Consider the following 24,855-nt stretch of genomic DNA (forward strand, 5'->3'; position numbering starts at 1 on the left):
AGAAACTCACTGTTTCCACTTTAGCGGTGTTCAGAACGCACATGAATAAACACGTTTAAAGTTTACTGGACTGTCACACAGAACTGCTTCACACAGCTCATGCGCTTTAACTTGATTTCGTAATAGAAATGTCTTTTGTTTTTGGACAGAACTAAAGCTAAAGTTGGGACAGAACTAAGTTTCAGACTACTGCCGTATTCTGCATGCTTCACGTTTACTGGAGTTGCCATGATTTGGGCGTGATCAGTTTGTCCAGGCTTACCGTGTGGCATTCAGCTGCTCGGTCAAGTCATTGCTTCACACTTGTTGATAGTTTATTTAGTAACTTATAAAAGTTAAAATAGGAATTAGGGAGGGGCTCAGATGTGAAAAATAGTGAACACAGCATGTATGTATTTAATATTGCTTTAAAAAAAGTTGAACATGCAGGTGTGGTCTGCTTTAATGATTACATTTATGGCTCCCTGTAAAAGTCACTGTGAAAGCACATGCCCTTTTATTGTTTTCCTATATGTGCATTGATACAAAACAAACATTAGATGCCATAGCTGTCCATGTACTTTTTAAATAAGGGATTGCTTACTGAGCTGATGTAAACATTAAAGGATTTAGAGAGGCAGATCTCTAATGCATTGTTTTTCTCTCTCTCCTCTTCATCAGGGGGTTTGGAAAGCAAGGATTTCAGTGCCAAGGTAAGCAGTCGTACAGTAGATGGATTTGCATGTCCTGCTTATTCTCTGCCATTTGTATTGATCCTAACTTAAGGAGATGACGCCGTGGTCCTCAACACAAGACATCATCTTGAAACGTTTCCTTTCCGCACATGATCATCTCAGTTGAATGCCCCAGAACAAGCAAATGTTGAAGATTGTAGTAGTAGTCAGTAGTCACGCTTTTTGGTGATTGAGGCCTAAATTAGCAGGCAAAATGTGAGCAATAATGTCTGTCATAAGCATCCCTTTGCTGGCCTTGAGTTAAATTACTCTTGTCTTAAAGACAGAAACCCAATAGCTGTTTGGTACCTCAGTGAAAAGCCTCTCACACAGTTCATCTACAGAAGCTACTTATATGAACCACCCATTTGAGTAACATAATCTTTTAAATTGAATAGAATTTTTTTTTTAAGTTGGATTTTTTTGCCCACATTTTACGCTTGTGCAGCCACATTTGCTGTTGCTTTGCAGAATTTCCACAGTCAGCTTCCCATGAGGGCAAGGATTTTGCTCATGTTCAAAATGGTCACACACATTTGCTATACTGACCAACAGAAAAGTTGCTTGGTTTGAAAGTGACTTCTTTGAGCTGTTCTTAATAGATCTCAATGCTGTTGACAATGAGTCTTTTTGATTGTGAAATTTCGCTGAAATTTAAATCTGAAAACTGAATACTAATATATAGAAGGAGCTTGCAATACAGAAAAAATATAGTACAAAACACTAAAATAATGCAATAAACATCCATTACAAGATAAGTTATAAACTAAAACCCTAATGTGCATAACCAATAAGAAAAATAAAATAAGAAGAAACAGTTTTTTACTGTTAAAATTTTTATTTGATTTTTTAATTTAAATTTTTCACAGTGCTACGTCACATACATTACGTTTCCATGTGTTTTTAGTGATTGAATCACAATACATTTACCCCATTTGTGAATAGACATGTTCCCTGTATACTCACTACCTAGCCTTCTGTTTAAATCAATATTAAGGCCAAAACATGAGAAAATAATTCTGAAAGTCTATTGATTTTCATTCTATATACTTGAGTCAGAGTTTTGCTCAACTGATAATGACCCAGATAATTAAAATATTTGTCATGCAAATGATAAGGATACAAATGCGATTATCATGAGTGTATTACTCCTCTTTTGGGCCAGATGCTGTCAGCAACCTATGTTGCCAGTCCCTTGATAATTCTGGTGCTTTGGTTGTAGCTAAATCTAGATGTGTGGAGTATTATGCTCAGGAGTCTACATTTCACCTGAAAGCTGAGCTCTTGACATGAGATCATCAGCTGTGATTCAGCTGCCAATACTTGCTTGGCAAGACTAATTTAGATTCCAGCACCCTGGCCCTGCAGGTCTCTTTTCACATTATTTAAATTATCATTATATTACCTGACGTCCCGGGGCTATTGTGTTTTCGAGTTGGGCTACCAAAATGTATCACCGCCCAGCCCGACGGGCTATCTTGAACAGTGATATAAAATTCCTTCCTTGATTTGCGTTGTTCACTAGCTTGTAGGGTTAAAACGGATCGTAGTTGATCGTTTGTACGTGTTTCTAAGTCTTGCCGATTTAAACATTCAAGTGTTTTAAACCATTCACACGCATTCGGAGCTGCGCGCACTCATTCAAACTCGCACAGGGAGCCACGTTTCAGACGATGTGCGTGCACAGAATTGATTCCTCTTTCGCGTATCCTTGCATCTGAATGAACACATACACACAAAATTATCTCAAAATAACTGTCTCGGCAAGTATTCTCGTAAACACAGTCAGTTATGTCTTAAGTGAACGTAAACAGTGGTAAAAGAAATCTCAAGTGCATCATTATATTGGATCCGTGCATTCGGTCTTAAAGGAGCAGCAGCCTATAAATACTTGCTGTTCCATAGGCGCCACCTGCTGTCAGGAAGTGACATTTGCATCTCATTCACAAAGCTAAAGTCAAACCATTCTGTTTTGCTTCAAATTTCGAAATATGTATTTAGCATCTTTGTTTGGATCGTGATTAAAATCCAGTGGTTGCCTCTGATTTTAAATGGAAAAAGCACAGCCAAAGCATTAGTTTGTTTATATGAAGAGATTTATTTTATTTGTATTATTTAATTATTTGATTTGGGATTTGTTAAAAAATTTCCAGTTAGCTTTATTATTTAGCATATTTAAATTTCACAAAGAAATATGCAGCATTTTGTTGGAGAAATAATAAAAGGACACCTTTTCATTTATAATTTGTCTTAAATCTCATTTTGTTAAAAAGAAAAATAGTGAGAAAATTGTATTGTGAAATCAGTATCGTGAATCAGTTGAGTGAATCGTTACATCGCTATATGCTACTAGTTTTTGCTGTGGTATCAAAAGAGTATTCTGTTATATAAATAATAAAGAACCATTTTTTTTTGCTCATCTGCAAAATGACACGATCTGTTACTCAAAATCTGATATGATAATGCAATATGATCCAAGCCGTGGGTTTTGTGATCCATTGCACCCCTACTCTCTTGACTTGTTATTTGAAGAAAAAAAAAAAGTGATCAAGTTTTTAATCATGCTGATTTGTCCACAGTGAAGTTTAGCCGATGTCTTTTTTTTTGTATTCGATAAAAGGACACCTTTTCATTTATAATTTGTCTTAAATCTCATTTTGTTAAAAAGAAAAATAGTGAGAAAATTGTATTGTGAAATCAGTATCGTGAATCAGTTGAGTGAATCGTTACATCGCTATATGCTACTAGTTTTTGCTGTGGTATCAAAAGAGTATTCTGTTATTTAAATAATAAAGAACCATTTTTTTTTTGCTCATCTGCAAAATGACACGATCTGTTACTCAAAATCTGATATGATAATGCAATATGATCCGAGCCGTGGGTTTTGTGATCCATTGCACCCCTACTCTCTTGACTTGTTATTTGAAGAAAAAAAAAAAGTGATCAAGTTTTTAATCATGCTGATTTGTCCACAGTGAAGTTTAGCCGATGTCTTTTTTTTTGTATTCGGGCTACTTAAATTAATTTTGGGCTACCAAAATATGAAGAATGTCTGCCCGAAGGGCTACCAGCGATTTAGAAATTTTGCGAGCCCTGCACTGTCAGTATTAGTGCCAAAAATTTTGCACCAGAACTGAAAATGCATAGAGTAACATGTGCATCCTTCTGCTACGGATACATTGCAAGAGACAGAAGAACGTGGGCTGCTCATTTAAGGCATTTTTTTTCCCTGAGGCATACCAAAATGACAAATGTGTTTTCCGTTCTTCTTGCAGGGCATCAGCCCTAGTTGTCCAGCATTAATAGTGGTGTGCAAATTATGCAGATGGAGTATATATGAACTACATACCAGTCTTGATTTTTTAAGTAAACTTAAGAGCTATTCCTACCCCCCGATGCAGAATAAAGCTTTCATACAAAAAAAAAAGAAAGAAAGAAATCTGGTGTCAAAAACACATTTGCAACTAATATCTTAGATAAAAAGATAAACTGGACGTGGACCTCTGTGTTGCTTTGATGGTTTCTTCATATTGATTACAACATTGCACTAAAGAAGCTTTCATTGAAAACCTGCTCTGCTTGTGGTGTTCTGCAGAGGTAAACTGAAAGCAAAGAAAGCTTCAGGTTCAAGGTGGAAAACCAATTTGCTCCGATTCTCAACTTACTAGTACTTGACATTGTTCGCAGACATCTTTTTTCAATCTCTCCACCTCTCTCTTTCTTTCTTTTTCACTCTCATTTAACGGAACTTCATTGAAGTGGTTTTAAATAATTAGTGTCAGGATTAACACACATACTGTAAATGTATGCAGTGTTTACGTTTTATGAATTCCATGAACAATGTAGATTCTGTTTTGTAGGTCTGGTTTGGGAATAGCTTTTATCTGCATCTTGGAGGGAGACCTTGTTTGCGCTCTCATTCTCATTCTCACGTTCATGGCAGTTGCTGGTTAGGGTGAATTTCAAATAAGTGTCCAAGATAAAGAAAATAAAAATATCATTGTAAAAATGTAGTTTAAAATGCATGTGCTAAGTTCCTAATTTTTTTTGTAATCTTATTAGTTTTGGTTTTGAAAACTTTTACTATTTTCTCAAAAATGCGTTATAAACATCAATTAAAAAGTTATTTTCCACGCAACTGGATAACTTGTTTATTGAGTATACACCTCTCTTAATATATATTAAAAAACTTTTTAAATATTTTTGAGTATATGTACATTACACATGTCATGAATTATGTAAAGAATAATTGATGACGGACCATTGAGTTATTAGAAAATAATGCACACCTGTAAAGTCCGCGCACCTGGCCAAACGAAGGTATCCAGTGGCGGATGAAGGTCTCTTGCGTGTTCGGTCTTTTCAGCGCGCAGAGTTATTCAATTTAGGTTTAACTCAATCTGACTCCATTTTAGTATCTGAATTCTAATTTAGGTTGAAAGGCACATTGGTTGTTTGTCGGTCTCTGATTATTCTTACATTCGATTATTCTAATTAACTCTTTACTTTGTATTTTTTCTCGTTCACTAGGAATCTATGTCGTTTTAGGATGCCTCACGGCGGCCGCTATGCGTGGGCTCCACGATCACAAAACTTGCCAGTTTGATCCTTATTCAGAGGTTTGTGGCTAATCTGTTTAGCCCCCTACAGCTACCCATGTAATATTCCGACATTAATCAGCGGTTCTTCTAGACCACCTTTGTCTAGACCCCGACAGCTGACAGCTTCGTACAACTTAATTAATACTGAAATTATATACATGGTTACCGTAACTGAGTACAACTTAAACTAAGGTCAAGCGGTTAGTCAGAAACCTGGAGGGAGGAGATGAAAAGGCACAGATGCATATGTGAGAGAGGTGTTTCCTGCACCACCCCTCTGTGGGGTGTCCTGAAGATGCCAGTGCATTGTTTGCCTCTCAGGAGATCAAAGTATTCTAGTTTCTTTTATCCTTACACACCCAAGGTGGTGATGCCGTTACACCTCGGGTTTGCATTATTTTCTGGTCATGGTTTCAATAGGGTCTGGCTGCAGACATGCACTTTCATTTTCAGACTTGCACTCTCAGACTTGTACTCTCAGACACCTGCACTTTCCGCGAGTGATGTCACTTGCAGTCTTTTTTTATTTTATTTAATTAATTAATTATTTTTTTTATTGAATCTCTCAACATTTTACACAAGTAGCCAGGTGGTGAAGACAAGAAAAAAAAAACGAAATCACGAAGTCACTTGCAATCGCCGCTTGCACTCTCAGCTACTTGCAATCCACACAAATCGTGCATGTTGCCAATGGAGACAAGACTCTGTGGTGGTTAAATGATTAAAACTAATTTAGTACTATAACATGCAGGATCCTGCAAGTCATCTGTAGGAGAAAAAGACAAGACCCGCAAATCTGTGGCACAGAACAGCAGAATATGAACGCAATGTGCAAAGTCTCTCTTTAAGCGCTTTTAAACCTCCCGTAGAAAACCATAAACACTTAATAGGCTACGGCTTAATGTATTAAGATAGTGCTATTAAAAGATCAAATTAAGTTTATTAATATAATGTATGTATATATTGTTTCCTCCCATACCGCAAAAGGTTAGTTTTAGTTTCACTAAATTAGTTTTAATCATTAGTTTTGAACAAGTTATTGTTCATGTTTTCATGTAATAACTTGTGTAATTCATCTGACTCACTGTGATTTCAAATATTATTTTTAGTAGTCGCCTTCTTTTCAGATAGTTAGTCATTAAATCCCCGGCTCCATAAACACTGCAGGTGTCACAATGATCACAGATATGGAGGTGTACCTTCACCAAAAAAAAAAAAAAAAAAATTCTTGCTCACAGATAACAGAATGTGTGAGTGGGTGAGTTGTATAGTTTGTAATTAGTCCATCTATTTCCCCCAACCTGACCCATTATAGGCCAATTTCCAGAATGTTCACAAAAATGGACAGCCAAATAAGACAGTCACAGGAAAGTGGAGTCATTGCTTCCTCTCATGTGACTTACAATTACCCCCATCAAACTCATGTCATGCCATGCCATTGGGGCACTTTTAGAACTTACAGAGTTAAAGGGAGATAAGAAAGCTTCTTGCTTCCGTCTGAAACTTTACCCGCCTGTGTCACTGTTTGATTGAAAGTGTTACCTTAATAAAATTAGTGATTTATATACAGCTGATCTCATAATTTGAGCCAGCACTGGGACTGAGCCAGATCTACTCGGCATGACTGCTGCAGTAACTGATTTCCCATATCTATTTCATATCTGTTTTATGTTTTAAATATGCATTGCATTCATCACAGTACACTTGGATTTCTATTCTATAGTCATGCGTCCCTCCTATGTGCTCTTTAAAACTTTCATTTTGGGAGCAGTTATTTTTTTAATATAATAAAGATATTGCTTAAATTGTTGCCACTCTGGTGATCTTGCTCTCTGTAGCTGGGTTTCCATCTAAAGTCAAAGTTCGCAAAGGAAAAAAAACAAAAATGCGAATTAGGTTTCCATCAGATTGTTTGAGTGGATGACGGTGGTATTGGTAACCTAATTAGTAGAAACAGCCAATTAGTCACGCAAGGTTTAATGTTCACTATGTAAGAGCTTATTCGTATTGTATTAACTCTTTTCCATGCAAGTCAAAAACCACCTAAAGCAAGTGTAAAAACTTTTTTTCTTCGAAATTTGGCATTTCCATCACTCGTTTCCGATGTGATACTTCAAAACTCGCATAAAAATAGGGTGATAGTTACATTGAAAATAACGTTAGATTTGTTTGGCTCTTGAATATGCTTTTCAGCCTAGCAGGTTAAACTGATTAAATTAGTGATATAATTTAAATGATGGCCTTCAGAAGTGACTTATAATGATTTTCCATGCAGTATGTCCAATCCCTGCAGTAAAATCGCTTACCATTTACCAAAGTAGTAGAATTGAGCAGGAAGTTGTTTGAGTGGATGACGGTGGTATTGGTAACCTAATTAGTAGAAACAGCCAATTAGTCACGCAAGGTTTAATGTTCACTATGTAAGAGCTTATTCGTATTGTATTAACTCTTTTCCATGCAAGTCAAAAACCACCTAAAGCAAGTGTAAAAACTTTTTTTTTTCGAAATTTGGCATTTCCATCACTCGTTTCCGATGTGATACTTCAAAACTCGCATAAAAATAGGGTGATAGTTACATTGAAAATAACGTTAGATTTGTTTGGCTCTTGAATATGCTTTTCAGCCTAGCAGGTTAAACTGATTAAATTAGTGATATAATTTAAATGATGGCCTTCAGAAGTGACTTATAATGATTTTCCATGCAGTATGTCCAATCCCTGCAGTAAAATCGCTTACCATTTACCAAAGTAGTAGAATTGAGCAGGAATGTCATTACCAATTTCGGATTATATTTCCAAAACGTGCCACAAAGAAGGAAGGAATCAGCTGGAAAAATTTTATAAACAGGGGTGCACATAAGTTTTTCAGCCTGGTTCTCATATGAGAACCTGGAGATTTGGTTTGGTCCTCACACGGCACATGGTGTGACCCATCAAATATAACTATACAAAATTAATTAATAATAGTGATAATATCATTGCACTTTTTAAAAATTAAATAAAGTGTGATAATACTATTTTATTTTAAATTAAAAAGGGAGTATTAAATACAAAAACAATTATTTTATAGTAAACTTAAAAATAAAATGCTAATATTTTTATTATTATTATTTTAATTTGAACCTTAATTATTATTTTTAATTTGAATTATTTAAATTTTTCATTTTCAAACTTAAAATCAGCAAGCTTTTATTTTGGTGGGTTGCCGGCAAGTAAGCATATGCGCTTCAGGGTTTAGCGCTCCCGACTGTAGAGCGTCAGTGAATGAAATGTCACAGTTTTGCATTGTGCTTTGAAAATGTTAGCCTAGATTTATGCTTTCAGTTTGAATAGAAATCTTATACGGTACAGTTTGTCGATCTAAAATAGTAATTGTGCATTAACAGCTGTAAACCATGTCGGTACGCAAACGTGTGCTCTGAACTAATTTACACAGCGCATTTCTTATTTTGGTCGCGCATGCGGACCTGCGGACCACTTATGTGCACCCCTGTTTATAAAGTCTCAATGAGAGACAAAGAGAAGACCTTTATCATACAGTGCCACATAGAAAGAAAGAAAAGAAAAAGAAAAAAACAAACAAAAAAAATTAACTAAGAGATACACTAAGTTTAAGTACAAAAATACATGTTAGAGTGTTTTAATAACCTCTGCAGATGTCCAGATCCTTGATCATTGTTAAGAGCACTTTAATGCAGCATGTGGATTTTTCTGCGCTGACCTGCAACTCCATATTTAAGCTGAAATCCTTCAGCCATGCATGAGGTGAGCTGCCCTCAGGCTTTTCATGTTAAATCTATATTGTTTGTTCCCTTTAGCATTAGTACACTTTTTTTGTTAGAAAATGTACTCCGTAAGATAAATATTGTGACTGAAATTTTCCACATAATTGCTGAGTACATTGTGGCAACGTTTCGGGGAAATCCGGATTCTAAATTCTGGTTATTTGTGGACTCAATATGGAAAGACATTTTAGTAATATCGCCTGGATGGGGGAGGGGGGGGGGGGTTCTCTGTCCACCTGTTTGAAAAAAAGAGTGCAATATAAAGGTACCTTTTTACTCAATATTACATTTAGTAAAAAGTCATATTATGCACGATCAATGCCTGAAGGTATTGGCAGTGCTGGCAAAGTGTCACGTGGAAAGAGGGGGGCTGTGACAACAAGGCTCTTTAATGCTGTGTTACATTTACATTCAATCCTAGAGGGATGTTTCTTGAGTCTGACAGTGTTAAAGCAAAACAGTAGCTCACCAAAAATGTTAAATTCCATAATTTACTCAATGTTAAAAAATGAAGGTAAAAACTTGGTACTTTGTTTAATTACAATAGAGACAGAAATTGAACAAGCAAACTCGTAACACGGAAGTAAGCTATTTTCTGTGAATTTGTGACTTCTGATTCATTAGCCTCTATAGGTAAATAGCTACAAGAATATCAAAGTGCAGTAAAGGTTGAGGTTAATCTCTGGACAAATATGGTAGAAGGAGGAAATTACTTTGTCCCAAATTCTGTTTTCCAAATATTTGAGCTTTTTAGCTATTTATGGTTTAAATTTTATTATCAAAAAGAATGTCTAATCTAATTAATTTTAGTTAAATTAAAATATGTATTATATTTTCACTATTAGCAATTAACTATTTATTTTAAATGATAACTTTGTATTTAATTAAATGAAATTAATTTATTAATTTACAACATATCATTGCATTATTTTAATCTAATAAAGTGCTTCTATACAGAGCTTCACAGATTTTATTTTTTTTTCCCCCGGCCAAAAATGTAATTTTTGGTGCATGACTAGATTTTTTCATGTGCATTGACAGCTTTGTCATCTGTTCATGCCTAGTTCATATCTTTAACCCAATCCTCTCTGAGTGCTTGTGCTTTTTGTAGGATGCATGTTTATGGGATCATCCAATCATCTGTACCACCCCTACACCTTCTGAAAAGCAGATCACCAAATGAGAAATCACCAGGAGCGGCAGACTATCACATTTCAGACTCTGATATGGACATTTCACTCTAATGGATACTCTCTTTTGTGGGGGATAAAAGGTATAAACTGTGCTTAAAAGATCAGTGGATTATGTGATTATCCCAAAAAGAGCTTTTGTCATGTCCATAAGCTGTATATTATTTTGAAAGACAGTCATAAAAAAGTCATTATCATTAAACTGCACTCAGCATTAGATGTAATTTGCAATATTGCATTTTTCATTTGTAGCTAGTCAGATAGTTTGAAAGAAACAGAAACATACTTGATCCATGCATTTTTGTATCTGAGAAAAAATATTAGTGCTAGTGTGTCAATTCGTTAAAAAAGTAAATATTTTTAAAAAAGTTTTATTCAAATGAATGATTTGGCTTGCCCAATGCAGCAAATGTTTATCTTAAAGGTAAACATGCATTTGATAATTATTAGCCAAAGGACTCCAGAGGAACTTGAACTGAACTGAACTGAACTGGTCTTGTTGTGATGGAACAAAAATCCCAGGACTAGTTCATAGAAGCAAAATCCAGTATGACAATTGATTGGTTTAATTGACACATTTTTATGAGGTTTATGAGGTGTTGTGTCGAGCCCTATATCAGGTGAAATGAATAAGTCGTCTCTGAGTAAAATTAGAGATATTCACAACAACTAAAGTCAGTACCACTTAAAATTAATCGACTCTTTAAATCTTATATCAAATTCTGCTGAAAATATACCAAAACTTAATGTAAATATGACTAAACAGGACAGCAAGTAAAATTCAGCTAACATATTATAACCAGGACATCAACCGTTGATTTCTGAATTTCAAAAACATGGATAATTCAAAATGTTTTTTTGTCATTATAACAGGGAAAAAACATATTACGAAATGAAAATAAGCAAGGTTTCAATTAGTTTCTTTAAGTGGCACATAGAGCCTTGGAGTCTAATATCAGCATGGTACCAAATAGGCTTTGCCGCGATAGACAGTGCTGACGGTGATACCGGTGTTAAGTCGCAAAACTGGTTATGTCACTTTCCCACCACGGCACTGACCCCCACCGTCGTTTAGATTTTTTATAGTAATAATAATTTAGTTAAGGAAAAGAACAGACACTGCAATTAAAAACTGAACGCGGCTGCTCAATGCAGCGTGCCGAACGACAGTCGCATCACAGATCAGATTTCATTTATCCAGTGAGGAGAGTGAGTCGAGCTGACTGACAAGAAGAGTGGGGTGAGACAGACAAGATGTTGGTGGATGATTTAGTTTCGAAACGAGATGCAAAAGTGCCTGTTTGGCAATATTTTGGATTTTGAAAAGCCTGTTGACTTTTGCCGTTTATCTAAGGTGATTTTGTTTCTTATTTATTTGGTTCCACATAGTTTGCTGATTTTTACTTTATTTAAACTTTGTGTCATTTATTTTATTTTTTTTACATCAAGGTCTATGCCATGCCTCCAAGCTTTCTTTCTTGTTTTGCTAATAAACTTTCTACGTTTCAAATTTATTTGGTTATATATTATACATGTTTACTTAGCCTATTTAAAGTTTTGTATACCTATTTAAACTTTATGTAAGTTATTTGTTATTTTATATTAGGCATAGCCTGCCCTATACCATGGTGTATTTTTATTTGTTTTGTTAATAAAAGTTCTATGTTTTATATATAGGCTAAAGTGAGTTTGACGTTGTATTTTGTTGTTGCATTCAAGCAATTGACGCCGAACTGTCGCTAATTCGAAAGTGAAAGTAAAATGCGCACACAGCTTTTACAAGCTATTTAAAAGTGAAGGAAAGCGAGGAAAAGAGGGAATGCCCCCGCCCCCACAATGATTCTGGTATTACCGGTGTTGTCACACGGCGATTAACCGGTGGGAAAATTTCCTCACTGTCACAACCCTTGTACCAAAGATTTTTAGCATTGCTGCTTTTTTAAGACATTTTTTGTTAAACAATATCTGACCTTCGTTCAGCTCTGTTAACGATTCTGGAACACAATGCTAAATCATGCTCTGACCCAACCCCCAGTATCTGAAGCAGCTTGGTTGTGGCTGGTAGTGATTCTGTGTTGGGTCATTGGAGCTCTACAGCAACAGCCATTATAGTGCACAATCTGTAGAACAGTGTTGTAATATCCTCAGCGGCTGTACAGTCAGTCATTCTTCACTTCTGCAGTGGGAATATCATGAAGAGCTAAGGATTAGCATTCCAGATATTAACATTGGTGCTATTGAGTTATACAGTGAGGAAGTGATGTTTAGATGTGAGTGTGAAAGGGGGGGTTGGGTGTTTCAGGGAAAGCCACATTATAAATGCACAGATCAAGCAAAGCTCTGCATTAGTGTATATTACTGGTGCGTGTGCCTGTGCAAACACATTAGTCGTGTAATGCATCCGTAATTGTGTGTGTGTGTGTGTGTGTGTGTGTATTAGGGGTTGAATGACTTCTGATTTTTTGAAGTCGACTTTTATGTGATGAAAGTCGAGTCAAAGTCGACTAGTCGCTGATGACGTCATTAATGAACAAATAAGTCTGGAGCTGTGATAAACAGCTTGTGCACAGCTATGGCATAAGACACAGCGCTGCCCACATGTCTGTTGCTCCTATAACAGCTTTTTTTATCAGTTCTTTTGTCTTTGGGTCGTTATATTTCTCACAGATTTCGGCTCATTCTAAATCAGAATCAGAATCAGAATGAGCTTTATTGCCAGGTATGTTTACACATACGAGGAATTTGTTTTCGTGACAGAAGCTTCCACAGTGTAACAGAATAACAGTGACAGAACAAAAAACACAGATAATAAAAATAAAAATAGAACAAGTAAATAAGGAATAAAAATATATAAATTGACAATTGTGTGTGCAGGTATATTACAATAGACAGTTTTTTTTTGTATGTACAGATACTGTATATTATGTGCAAATTTGAGGTGTAGGAGTGTGAGATATGTATGAGTGTTAGATAAATAAGTGTATGAGTGAATAAATAGTGTGTGTTCCACGGTTCAGACTTATGTGAAAAATCAGATACAGATAAAGTAGCACAGTAAAGATTACATTAATATGAATGCATTAGTGAGAGCGATTGCGTGTCTGAATTAATTCTACCTGGCAGCGTCTCTCTACTAGTAGTGAAGCTGTGGAATTTAGTTATTAAGAAAAATATGCTTGAACTTTTCAGTTTCTAAGCTATTTTACTGAGAAATCAAAGAAAAGTATTGACAATACATTTCCGCGCTGAATGATTCTGTGCGCGTGATGTACGCGCTACTGTCTGTAGTCTATGTGTGTGCGTTACAGTGCAGCAGCGATTAGAACTGCACTTAGATTAGAACGGTGATTAACTTACCTGTACAATAAGCTGTTTAAAACGTGCATTCTCCCGTTCAATTTCAAGCATCCAGTAATATAATCACACGTCTTGTGGAGCGCTGTCAGAGTATGCATTTATTTGTCATTTGAACTGTTTGGAAATGGAGCGTAAATGTGGAAGTCCTTCAAAGATTTCGAATCCTGTTGCGCCCTCTATAGGACCAGCGACTAGTCGACGTCAAGCTAAAAGCGTCATGGCAGAGCATTGAAGTCGACTAGTCTTGGATGGTAATGCCTCAGGACAGACATATATTTCGATAAATTCTGTAATTTTGTAGCTAAAAAGTTATGTTAAATTTGTTTATACACACACACGTTGTGTGAAAAAGTGCAATACAATAAGGAGACAGAAAAGGCAGGGGAGAGTTCTAGGAAACAAACTATACATTTTCCCTTTATGTTGTGATAATTTATGAAAAAATAACATGAGTATTTAGATAAAAAAAATGTACTAGTCAATACTGGTGACATTAAAAGACAAAACAACTTAATCCTTAACCTTGAGCTATCCAAAGTTGTGTTTCCCATACAATGATGTAATTTGCAGCTTAATAGTACAATGCTTTGTTGGAAAAATTTACTAGCTAGTCACAACTGTTTCCCGAAATAGAAGTATTTTTGTTGCACATTCGTTGTTGGAAACACTCTGGTTTAAGAGTACAGAACTGTTGTTAATGACATCACACAGGTGTTGGAGTAATAACTTCTGCTAATAATTGGTTTGATATTGAATTACTGGCAGATTATTGCTGTAATTAAGGAGGACTACTTTGGTATTTTTGTTCTCCATTGTTTTGAATTATTTACAGATGTTTGGTTTCATCACGGGTTTCCTCTCACATGGTTTCCCCAGAGTACTAGACTACCTTTATATGTGCTCACTCTTCTTTTCATTCTATTGAGAAACTTAAAGGTGTAAAATTATATTTGTGGGCACATGGAAATATCTCTGGAGTGAAAGATATAGATTGTACTTGTCACGAATCCGGCCGATTACCAGTAGAGGTCACTCTACCATTACATTGACTCTCACACTACACAGACTGTTACATGTCACTCCGGACTACAGTTCCCATTATCCATTGCACTTACACAGCTGAATTCACTGATCACACAGCCTTCACTAATTACACGCTCACCTGAGAGCCATTACTCACTCTATTTAACACCCACTCAGTTCCCGTTCAGCTCGCCGGTTATTGTCTAGCGTTTTTCACTCCCCTAGAGTTAGCTGCCTTACTGAGCCATTCCGTGTTTTCGGTTTTAGTCTCGTGTATTGTTCTGCATTTTCCACTCCCCTAGTGTTAGCTGCCTTACCGAGCCTAGTGTCTTAAACAAGTGGCCTTGAGACAATGGAAATATCTTTTGTTCTGGGCTCATAATCATACACTTGGTGTGTTATCAGGAGACAAAAGCTTAGGTTGCTATAGTGACTCTCAGGACAGTCTTTGTGAGCGTAGTCAGGGCTTTAGCCCTTCACTGTGATAAAGATTCAGTGAGGTGGAATTACTTTGCCAAAGCAAGCAGATGGAGGTCCATTGTAACAAAGCTCTACTGCTTAGCATAACAGTACCAAATGTACACTATCTGAAACATTGTGGTGCAAGAATGTTAAAGGGAGGTTGGGTGAAACTTCAGGGCTCCAGAAAAGTAAATAAATAAATCAGGGATCTAGGGCAACCCTCTACGGACACCTTGTCAATTGAATCGCCATTGGCTAGTAAATTGTTTTGTTTGCTTGCCAGACTGATACACACACATATATATATATTTTATATCTGAAAGTACACTCTTAACATCAGTCAGTCAAGCATTATAATATGATAATTAAGTATTATTTAAAGATAGAACTTTAGTAGTTAGAATTAAAACTTGATAACCATGTTTGAATGCATCTTAGTCATTTTAACCGGACTGGTGATGCTTTTTTGGTCATTCAGTGTTTCTTTAAAAAAAAAGGGAAAAAAGTAAAAAAAATACTAATAAGATAATGATACGAATTCTACTAATAAGAACAATATAAAACAAGGATTAATGAGCTGCTGGATTCATGAATATTAATCAGGTTGTTTGCGTTCGCTCGAACTGATTTGCGGAAATCAAAACAGGGACGATAATAGGTGAACGCCAGCCAATGAGATTGCCGTTTGCACACTAGTCCCGCCCACGTGAGAAAGTGGCAGTTCTTAAAAGCTGAAGAATTCCAAAGGAACGCCGTTAATTTTGACAAGAAAATACAACAAAGAATATAGGTTTACATGTAGCGCGTCAATTCTCTCTCTCTCTCTGCGTGTGTGTGAGGCAAAGTGACGGTGAGTCTTGCGCCTTCACGTTAGAGTTTAAGGCACGTCAAATACAGGTGCGTTACACATCCATTGAGATGAACTGAAAAACAGCATAGATCGCTTGACGGAGAGTGAAACTCTGAAGTGCTCAGTCAGAGTGTTCGGCGAGTGAAAATATATCTGTGCTAAACTTGTACTTAGCCACCAACTCACACACTGGCGAGTAAAATCTGAGAATTTATTAGCCATTAGACATCATTTAGTCGCCCAGAGTGAAGATTTAGTCGCATATGCGATTTACTTGCAATGTAGAGGGTTGTAGGGAGACATTAGCTCCTAAAAAATTTACAGACTTTTTAGTAGACTAGTAGAATTCAGTATAGGGTTTTTCATAGTTAGTATAAGTTTGTTCTAATTTGATTCAACCTACACTGAAAAAAAGTGCAGTATTTACAAACTAAAGAGAACATTGAATTGAAAAAAAAGAAAGTAACCATGCAAGTGGCTGGACAAGAGTAAATCTTGGTTTGGCTTTTACTTGATGGTGAGAGATTTGTACAATTAAAGGCTGCAATACAGATGCCAGTTACTAGTAAATAAAATGCTAGTTTTGCATTTGATGTTGATATAAAAGTTCTGCTGACTTTAAGTAACTTTGCAAGTACATGTCACCTTATTCTGTTCATGTACACATCGTTAACCCTTCACACTGGTGTTTTTCCCTCAACATTTAAACAGGCTCGTATAACCCCACTTCTTAAGAAACCTACTCTTAACCCAAATATTTTAGAGAACTACAGACCGGTTTCCCTTCTACCTTTCATTGCAAAAACACTTGAACGAGTTGTCTTCAACCAAGTCTCAGCCTTTCTCACACAGAACAACATCCTGGACAGCAACCAATCTGGCTTCAGAAGTGGACATTCGACCGAGACTGCCTTGCTTTCAGTTGTTGAAGCCCTAAGACTGGCAAGAGCGGCTTCCAAATCTTCTGTACTTATTTTGCTGGATCTATCTGCTGCTTTTGATACGGTGAACCACCAGATTCTCCTGTCAACCCTATTAGAAAATGGCATCTCAGGAACCGCACGCTAGTGGTTTGAGTCTTACCTCTCAGATAGGTCCTTCAAGGTATCTTGGAGAGGTGAGGTGTCCAAGTCGCAACATCTAGCTACTGGGGTGCCTCAGGGCTCAGTACTTGGACCACTTCTCTTCTCTGTCTACATGGCATCACTCGGTTCTGTCATTCAGAAACATTGCTTTTCATATCACTGCTATGCTGAAGACACTCAACTCTACCTCTCATTCCATCCTGATGATCCGACGATAGCTGCTCGCATCTCAGCATGTCTAACAGACATTTCTTGTTGGATGACGGACCATCACCTTCAACTCAACCTGGCTAAGACAGAACTGCTTGTGGTTTCAACAAACCCATCACTTTATCAAAATTTCACCATCCAGTTAGGCTCATCAGAATGTCGTGGAAATGTTCATTTATTTCAGTAATTCAACTCCAATTGTGAAACTCGTGTATTAAATACATTCAATGCACACAGACTGAAGTAGTTTAAGTCTTTGGTTCTTTTAATTGTGATGATTTTGGCTCACATTTAACAAAACCCACCAATTCACTATCTCAACCAATTAGAATACTTCATAAGACCAATTAAAAAAAAACATTTTAGTCTTCTGGAAAGTATGTTCATTTACTGTACATGTACTCAATACTTGGTAGGGGCTCCTTTTGCTTTAATTACTTACTTACTTAATTAATTAATTATTTGATTCTCTATGGGGTTCAGGTCTGGTGAGTTTTCTGGCCAGTCAAGCACACCAACACCATGCTCATTTAATCAGCTTTTGGTGCTTTTGGCAGTGTGGGCAGGTGCCAAATCCTGCTGGAAAATTAAATCAGCATCTTCAAAAAGCTGGTCAGCAGAAGGAAGCATGAAGTGCTCCAAAATTTCTTGGTAAACTGGTGCAGTGACGTTGGTTTTCAAAAAACACAATAGACCAACACCAGCAGATAACATTGCACCCCAAATCATCACAGACTGGAATCTTAACACTGGACTTCAAGCAACTTGGGCTATGAGCTTCTCCACCCTTACTCCAGACTCTAGGACCTTGGTTTCCAAATGAAATACAAAACTTGCTCTCATCTGAAAAGAGGACTTTGGACCACTGGGCAACAGTCCAGTTCTTCTTCTCCTTAGCCCAGGTAAGACGCCTCTGACGTTGTCTGTGGTTCAGGAGTGGCTTAACAAAAGGAATATGACAACTGTAGCCAAATTCCTTGACACGTCTGTGTGGTGGTGGCTCTTGATGCCTTTACCCCAGCCTCAGTCTATTCCTTGTGAAGTTCACTCAAATTCTTGAATCTCTTCCCTCCTGGTGGAATGACCTGCCCAAATCAATCCGAGGAGTCTTTACCCATCTTCAAGAAACGACTAAAAACACATCTGTTCCACCTTTATTTGACCCTCTAACTCTAACACTTTCTATTCTATAATAATTCTACTTTATCTATATTTATCCTTTTCATTTTTTTGTTCTTTATTTAAAATAAAAAACAACAACAAAAAACAAACACTAGCTTTCTATTTTTTCTATTCTATCTACTTGTTTTTCTTTGTTTGTGTGTGTGTGTATGTGTGTGTGTGTGTGTGTGTGTGCAATATATATGTATATATATACACCTTGCTATGTGTACTGCATTAGGCTAACCGAGACTTGTCATTTGCACTTATATATTGCTGCTCTTTTGTTTGTTTTGACTGCTTTTATTGTCCTCATTTGTAAGTCGCTTTGGATATAAGCGTCTGCTAAATTACTAAATGTAAATGTATTTTACTAAAACTTACCCTAACCAAACAGTCAACTACTACTCTACTAATACTCTAATGGGAATTAGTTACTTACTTACACAGTGTTCAACAGAATGTCTGAAGGGGACCATCAAAATAAAGTGTAACCACACATGGTCATATGAACATCTAGTCATAGTAAACAGACTAATGAATGTGTTGCACTCAGTAAGCGTGGCATAAATTTCTTCATCATATGAAAGCATGCTTTGTGCACATCTGTACATGTGCCTAGAATGACTATACTATTTGGTGGGTTTCACAAACCTTACACATCACATTCGGACATAGAAAAATGTCTTGCAGTTGAGAAAGGGTGTTAGTTGTCAGATATTCACTGAATCAGCCAGATTTAAACCGCTAACTTATGAACAAATGTAAGTCTGTTTTGTCCATCTTTTTGACTGACTCACCTAAATGAACCAGTTCATAAGAGCAGTTGTTGCATAAACATCTCACATTATATTTTTGCGTGCAGTATAACTTTGGAGCTAACTCAACAAGGTGATATCTTACAATATCTGATATCTGTCCTTTCCTGACTGTCACATTGTTATTTATTTATTTATTTTTGTCACAATTGCTAGCAGCGCAGTCTGGAGCCCCAGCCTTAGAACTCTCGCTGAGTTTTGTGCCCAAACCCCTTCTTTACAGACGGCAAGCCAAGTTTAATTCCCCTTACCAATCTGAAAAGCTGAAATATTGTGAAACAGAACTATGCATTCCAGCCAGTAAAATACATGCTGAAAATCAAATGGATTTCAGGGGAGATTTTCATTAGGTGAATTCATTAGGTTATTAGTCTGGTATCCATTCCACACTAATGAACTAATGAATCTCAGCATGCAGGACCCTTACTTTTGATCTCACTGCAGCCTTTTCCCAGAGGTTTGTCAGCTCATATGGGCTGAACTGGCCATGTTCTCATGCTTTACCCATTGACTGCAGTGTTAAATCTAAGCTTCCTCTGCTGAATCTTCAGCAACACAGCAAAGTTGATCATATTTTACCTTGGTTGTGAAGCTGTTAGTGAATCAACATCTGACTCGTTTACCGAAGTGCATATTTATGTATTAAATAGTTATTTTTGTATTTTATTTTATTTTATGTTTTTTTTTTTTTAAGGTCATATCATGAAATTAATCTGTATTGAAATTGTTTTGTTTCAGCATAATTGCTAATTTATTGCCATGACATATTGTTAAAGATGCACATTGGCCGCAGTATTTATTCTAATAAATTCTGGAACTTTCTTCATGTCTAATACTGAATATATAGCTACAGTTTATATGCACAGTTGAGTGCATATGTTTGTATACTATTTTTAGAATCTGCGAGAGGTTTATAATAAAAAAAAAAAAGGGGTGATAAATATTACATTTTGGTTTTTATTACTGCTCAGAATGACGTCAGCATGAAATGGAAATTGCAATTGTCTTTTCTTCTTTATTGTAACACAAATCTAAGTGAAATGGATTTTCGGATGAGAAAAAAAAGTAAGATGAGTCTTAAATTTGTCCATTGGGAATTGATTGGATCATTGTTGTTTGCCAATTGCTGCAATCTCATGTAAGTGATGGGCTACTGCAGGGGAGGGCTTATTGACCAGTCCTCGCTCCCATGCACACATCATCACAGCAAAGATGGCATTGTAAGGGGGAGGGGAAGTTAACGTTTGAAGTCACATTAATTAAATAAATAAATGAATAAATAAATAATCATGTGCCCAGATAAATAATTTATAATGAACTCGACAGTTTCAGAAAGGCGGGGCATAGAGGAGCAACAATAATGTACATTATGTGGAAAATAATGTGTTTTTTTAACCTTAAACCACATAAACACATTGCATTACACCAAATACACAACATAATGTTCTTTTTAGCAACGTCATATGACCCCTTTTAAAATGTTAATGTAATTAATTGCATGATGTACACACATCCACTGCATTTTTAAGACGCCGTGTCAAGCAGGGGCGGCGTTTCCGTATGGCAGAGTATGGCAGTTGCCATACCCTAGCCCAGTCAGATGTGCCATGAAAAATTATCCAAACTTAATATCTCTATTATATTTCGATATGATAATTTTAAATCAGAGGTTTTTTACAAATATTTATTAAACTTCGTAATGCCATTGGATCCTCAAACTGTCAGCGAAACCTCGTAACTTCATCCAACCTCCATTCAGATTGACGCGCCGCGCACAGGAGGAGACAGATCTCCGCTTTTTTGCAATGCAAGGGTAAATAAATTACTGACGTTTGAATAGTACAGCGTTTTCTTTTCTCAAACACTGTCTTTAAAGGCTAATGTTTTTGTGTGTTTGAAGAGTGGAGAAGAAGTTGGCTATTTGCCGTCTAGTTTTAGCCATGGTACTTTTTGTATGTTTTAAATATCCTGTGCATATCCTGTGCCTCATCGTTTATATCATGAGATTTTGGCCAAGTGTATTAAACAACAAGAAAAACTAAGCACCCATATATCTACAATAAACGTTATAAAACCTGTAAAAGTTGATGAAAGCATATACACTTGCTGCCTCAGATGCGGCTGTTCTTTTGACATGTGCCTGACGTTCTTAAAACACAGATCTCTGTCATTCGCTGGTCAAAAACCTTGTTAACTCCATTTGAGCTTGATTTTCATATAATGTTAAGTGCAAATGTCTGATACAATACCAACACTGACGACGCAGTGTTTAATTATTGACTTTTCCCCCTATATTTCAGTGCTTCAGTGTGCCATGGGATTGCTTTATTTATCAACCCCCCTCCCCCCCGCGCCATATCCTATGGTTTTGTGAAACGCCGCCGCTGGTGTCAAGTTAAAATAATTTTAACTTTTACACGCAGCGCCACTCATCATTGTCAGTTATAAAACAGTGGACCATTCAGAAGACACCAGGGGCGGGGCAAGCATTGTGATCTTTTGTTTACAGTAGCAAGTTGGCATGGCAACTGTTTTATTTGGCAATTAATGTGTTAAGAATTTTAACGCATTATTTTTTCCACAGTTAACCACACTTGAATCGACAGCCCTAATCTGCATATATCCTGTGCTGTAAACTGCTCCTTATTTCTCGTTAACACCCCAAATGACGCTACATATTGTATCCACATGTTTTATATTTTATAGTTTATGAATGTAATATAGTTTATATTTATTAAAGACATAATTGACTGTATTGATATTGCACCAAATGAGAATATTAATTAAAACTCCACATACTCCTCACTCGACATAGCAGTTGATTTAAAAGTCATGAGCAGAAATTCCATATTCTAAAATGTCCAAATTTACCATGAATGTTCAGACACTTCCCAATTTTCAGTGTTTGATCTCTCTCTCTCTCTCTCTCTCTCTCTCTCTCTCTCACACACACACACACACAAAAAAGAAAGAAAACACAATAGGGGTTTGATTTGAGTGGTTTGCTAATACCATATTACACACCAGGCTCCAGCTGATTGTCTTCACTGTGTACTGTTCACTCATATTACAACTACTGCCCATTTACACTTGCAAAAACAAGATAACTACATATCTCTGAGCAAACATCATACCCTATTACATGCTAGTTGAAGTAGCTGTTAATGTGGTCAGGATACCACTAATACAGGAGTCCATACAATAAAGAAAAACAACAGTTAATTTGTTATATCATTCCATTGCGGTCTAGATGTTTATTATATTCATTCATCCTCTCTTTGACAGCAGGTTAGGCTTACTGTGGAAAGCAGCTCGTCTCCCTCCCTCCCTATGTAATTTGCACAGCAGAGACCGACATGGCTCATTTTCTCTCTCTTGCAGCACAGTAGTTATGAGCACAGTATGGTTGGTTACTTGTAGCTCATTGTAATTACTGTAGGTTTTCCATGAGGTTGGCCATGATACCTTTATTGTCTTGGTCATGAGCATGCTCTCAAGGCTAAAGGGAATCATTCCACCTGCATGAACTGTTTAACCATATAAGCTCATAGGGAGGCTCGTTGTGGCTTCTTTGAGAACAAATGACATAGCAGCCCTCTCCCTCAACCTAGCTGACATAAGCAGGCTTTTGCTGCAAATGTACAGGCACAAGAGGTTGAGGATATGACAGCTAAGATGAACGCAAATGCTGGCCCCATGGCCCATGATCTCATCTGAGGAGTCTGATCTTGAGGGCCAGCTGTCTTAAGCACAGGCTCTGCTAACTGAGAGCTGATCTGGCTGAGAGCTGGGAGAGGCAAGATCAGAGCATGCCTTATCAGATGTATTGGATGTAAATTACCCATATAATTCCTATATTAAGGAAATACAAACAAACAATCGACTACTTAAAAAACAGGGGCTGAGGGGGACTGAGCTTTCAGACCCCAGTCGCTTTTGAAATAACTGTCAAATCTCTGAATATACTCCTGTGACAAAGCATGCAAGTACTCTCTCTAACTTCGATAAAGCAGATCCTGGAGCACATAATTATTTTGTTGCTTCTCTCCTCTTTTCCCTCCTCTCCTTGGTTTATAGGCACATGCTCATAAACCCCCATGGTATCTCTAGAATGCAAGACAATGCAAAATTTTGAAAGTGTAGGCTGTCATATCTACGATATCTATCTGCTGTAGACCAGCCAATTACTGCATTAATAACACCCCCAACGTTCCTATTAGAGAAATATGACTGTCCAAATAAGAAGTGCAGGATAGTGGATTACATGCTAGTAAAGGGGGGCGATCTTCCCAAAATATCATATCATGATCTTATAACACAAAATCACGATACATTATCTGAATTGTGATCTTCTCAATTTTGAGATGAACTATTGAGAATATCCAGACTGAAACAAGCCTAAATGGTGAGTTTAAAAACTTTAAAACACTGCATAGTCTTCACTGTATGCATTAAACATACATTGATTCTTATTAAAGCTGCTACAGTTATTCAGTCAAGAGGGTTGAGTGGTTTTCTTGCTTTTGTTGTTTGATTGACATTAATGACACAGAAAGCGCACCTCTTTAAAGGAAAGGAACAGAATGTGGCACAATGATAATTTTTATCCAAATCAAAACTAAACTAAAACTAAAATTTGATTCATCGCACAGCCCTACTGCTAGTTTATGATTTTTTTTTTATTGCTTTTCTATTCACAGTTACACTTAATAGAGATGCCTGATATAATCTCTACTTGAGCTACTTAAAATAGTGGGCAATGGATTCTCAAGAAAGCAAACACAAGGGACAGGAAGTGAGAGGCTTCCTCCCTGTGCCTACTGTGGGAACAGAAATCTTGCTACACTATAGTTCAGAGGACTTTTGACAAATGTAGTTACCATAGTCCTGGTGACCTCACATTGCCTGATAGCAGCAGACATTACAGATGTTGTGAACCAAGAGGCAAGCCAAATCTGACAGGCATGTGCAAAATGAATGTTTATGGCCTCAGTCAGACTCTTTACTATTTGTAGAGCCCAGACAATTTTCACTTTTTCTTAGCTCTCATTGCAGCCTGGAAAGTTTTTCTACTGAATCCATGGGTGATTTCAACCGTGTGTCTGGGATTACACTTTCAGTTTACAAGCAGACTTCATCTTTACAGGGAAATCTTCAGAGACCTGCCATACACAGTGGAAAATGTTGGAAAAAGAGATTTTGATGCTCCTCTCAGTGGAGACAATCTTCAAAGATACTCAACTCGGTAACAATGATGGTGATATCACTCTCTCAGAACTTTTGTTTCCAACTTCCACTTCAGTAGGAAGGTTTAGTTTCAGACTTACCTTTCCTTGTTTAAGCATATGTGCATGTGTGGCTGAGGATACACCTTATGCCGAGTTCACACTGCACGATATTAGCCCGATTTTTCACTCGCCGACAGGTTTTGCGAAATCGCCGAAAAATGCCCGATATCGGAGGCAAATCGGTGCTCGTTCACGCGAGTGACAATCACGCAGTGTGAATGATCAAAGACGCGATCTGAAGGGAATCGCCGATGCGTCGCCGACGCCCGCGAAATATTTGGCATGCTAAATATCTGGAGCTGTCGGCGATTCA

General features: G+C 36.9%; 1 protein-coding gene across 1 annotated transcript in view; it reads left to right on the top strand.

The window, feature by feature from the left end:
• Positions 1-24,855, top strand: part of prkcaa (protein kinase C, alpha, a) — a 144,412-nt gene that overhangs the window by 493 nt on the left and 119,064 nt on the right. Inside the window, exon 2 of the mRNA XM_016273644.1 lies at positions 661-692. Within this exon, the coding sequence (XP_016129130.1) occupies positions 661-692 (32 nt within the window). The remainder of the gene's footprint in view (positions 1-660; positions 693-24,855) is intronic.

Source organism: Sinocyclocheilus grahami, unplaced genomic scaffold (assembly GCF_001515645.1).
Source record: "Sinocyclocheilus grahami isolate Dianchi unplaced genomic scaffold, SAMN03320097.WGS_v1.1 scaffold80.1, whole genome shotgun sequence".
Lineage (NCBI taxonomy): Eukaryota > Metazoa > Chordata > Actinopteri > Cypriniformes > Cyprinidae > Sinocyclocheilus > Sinocyclocheilus grahami.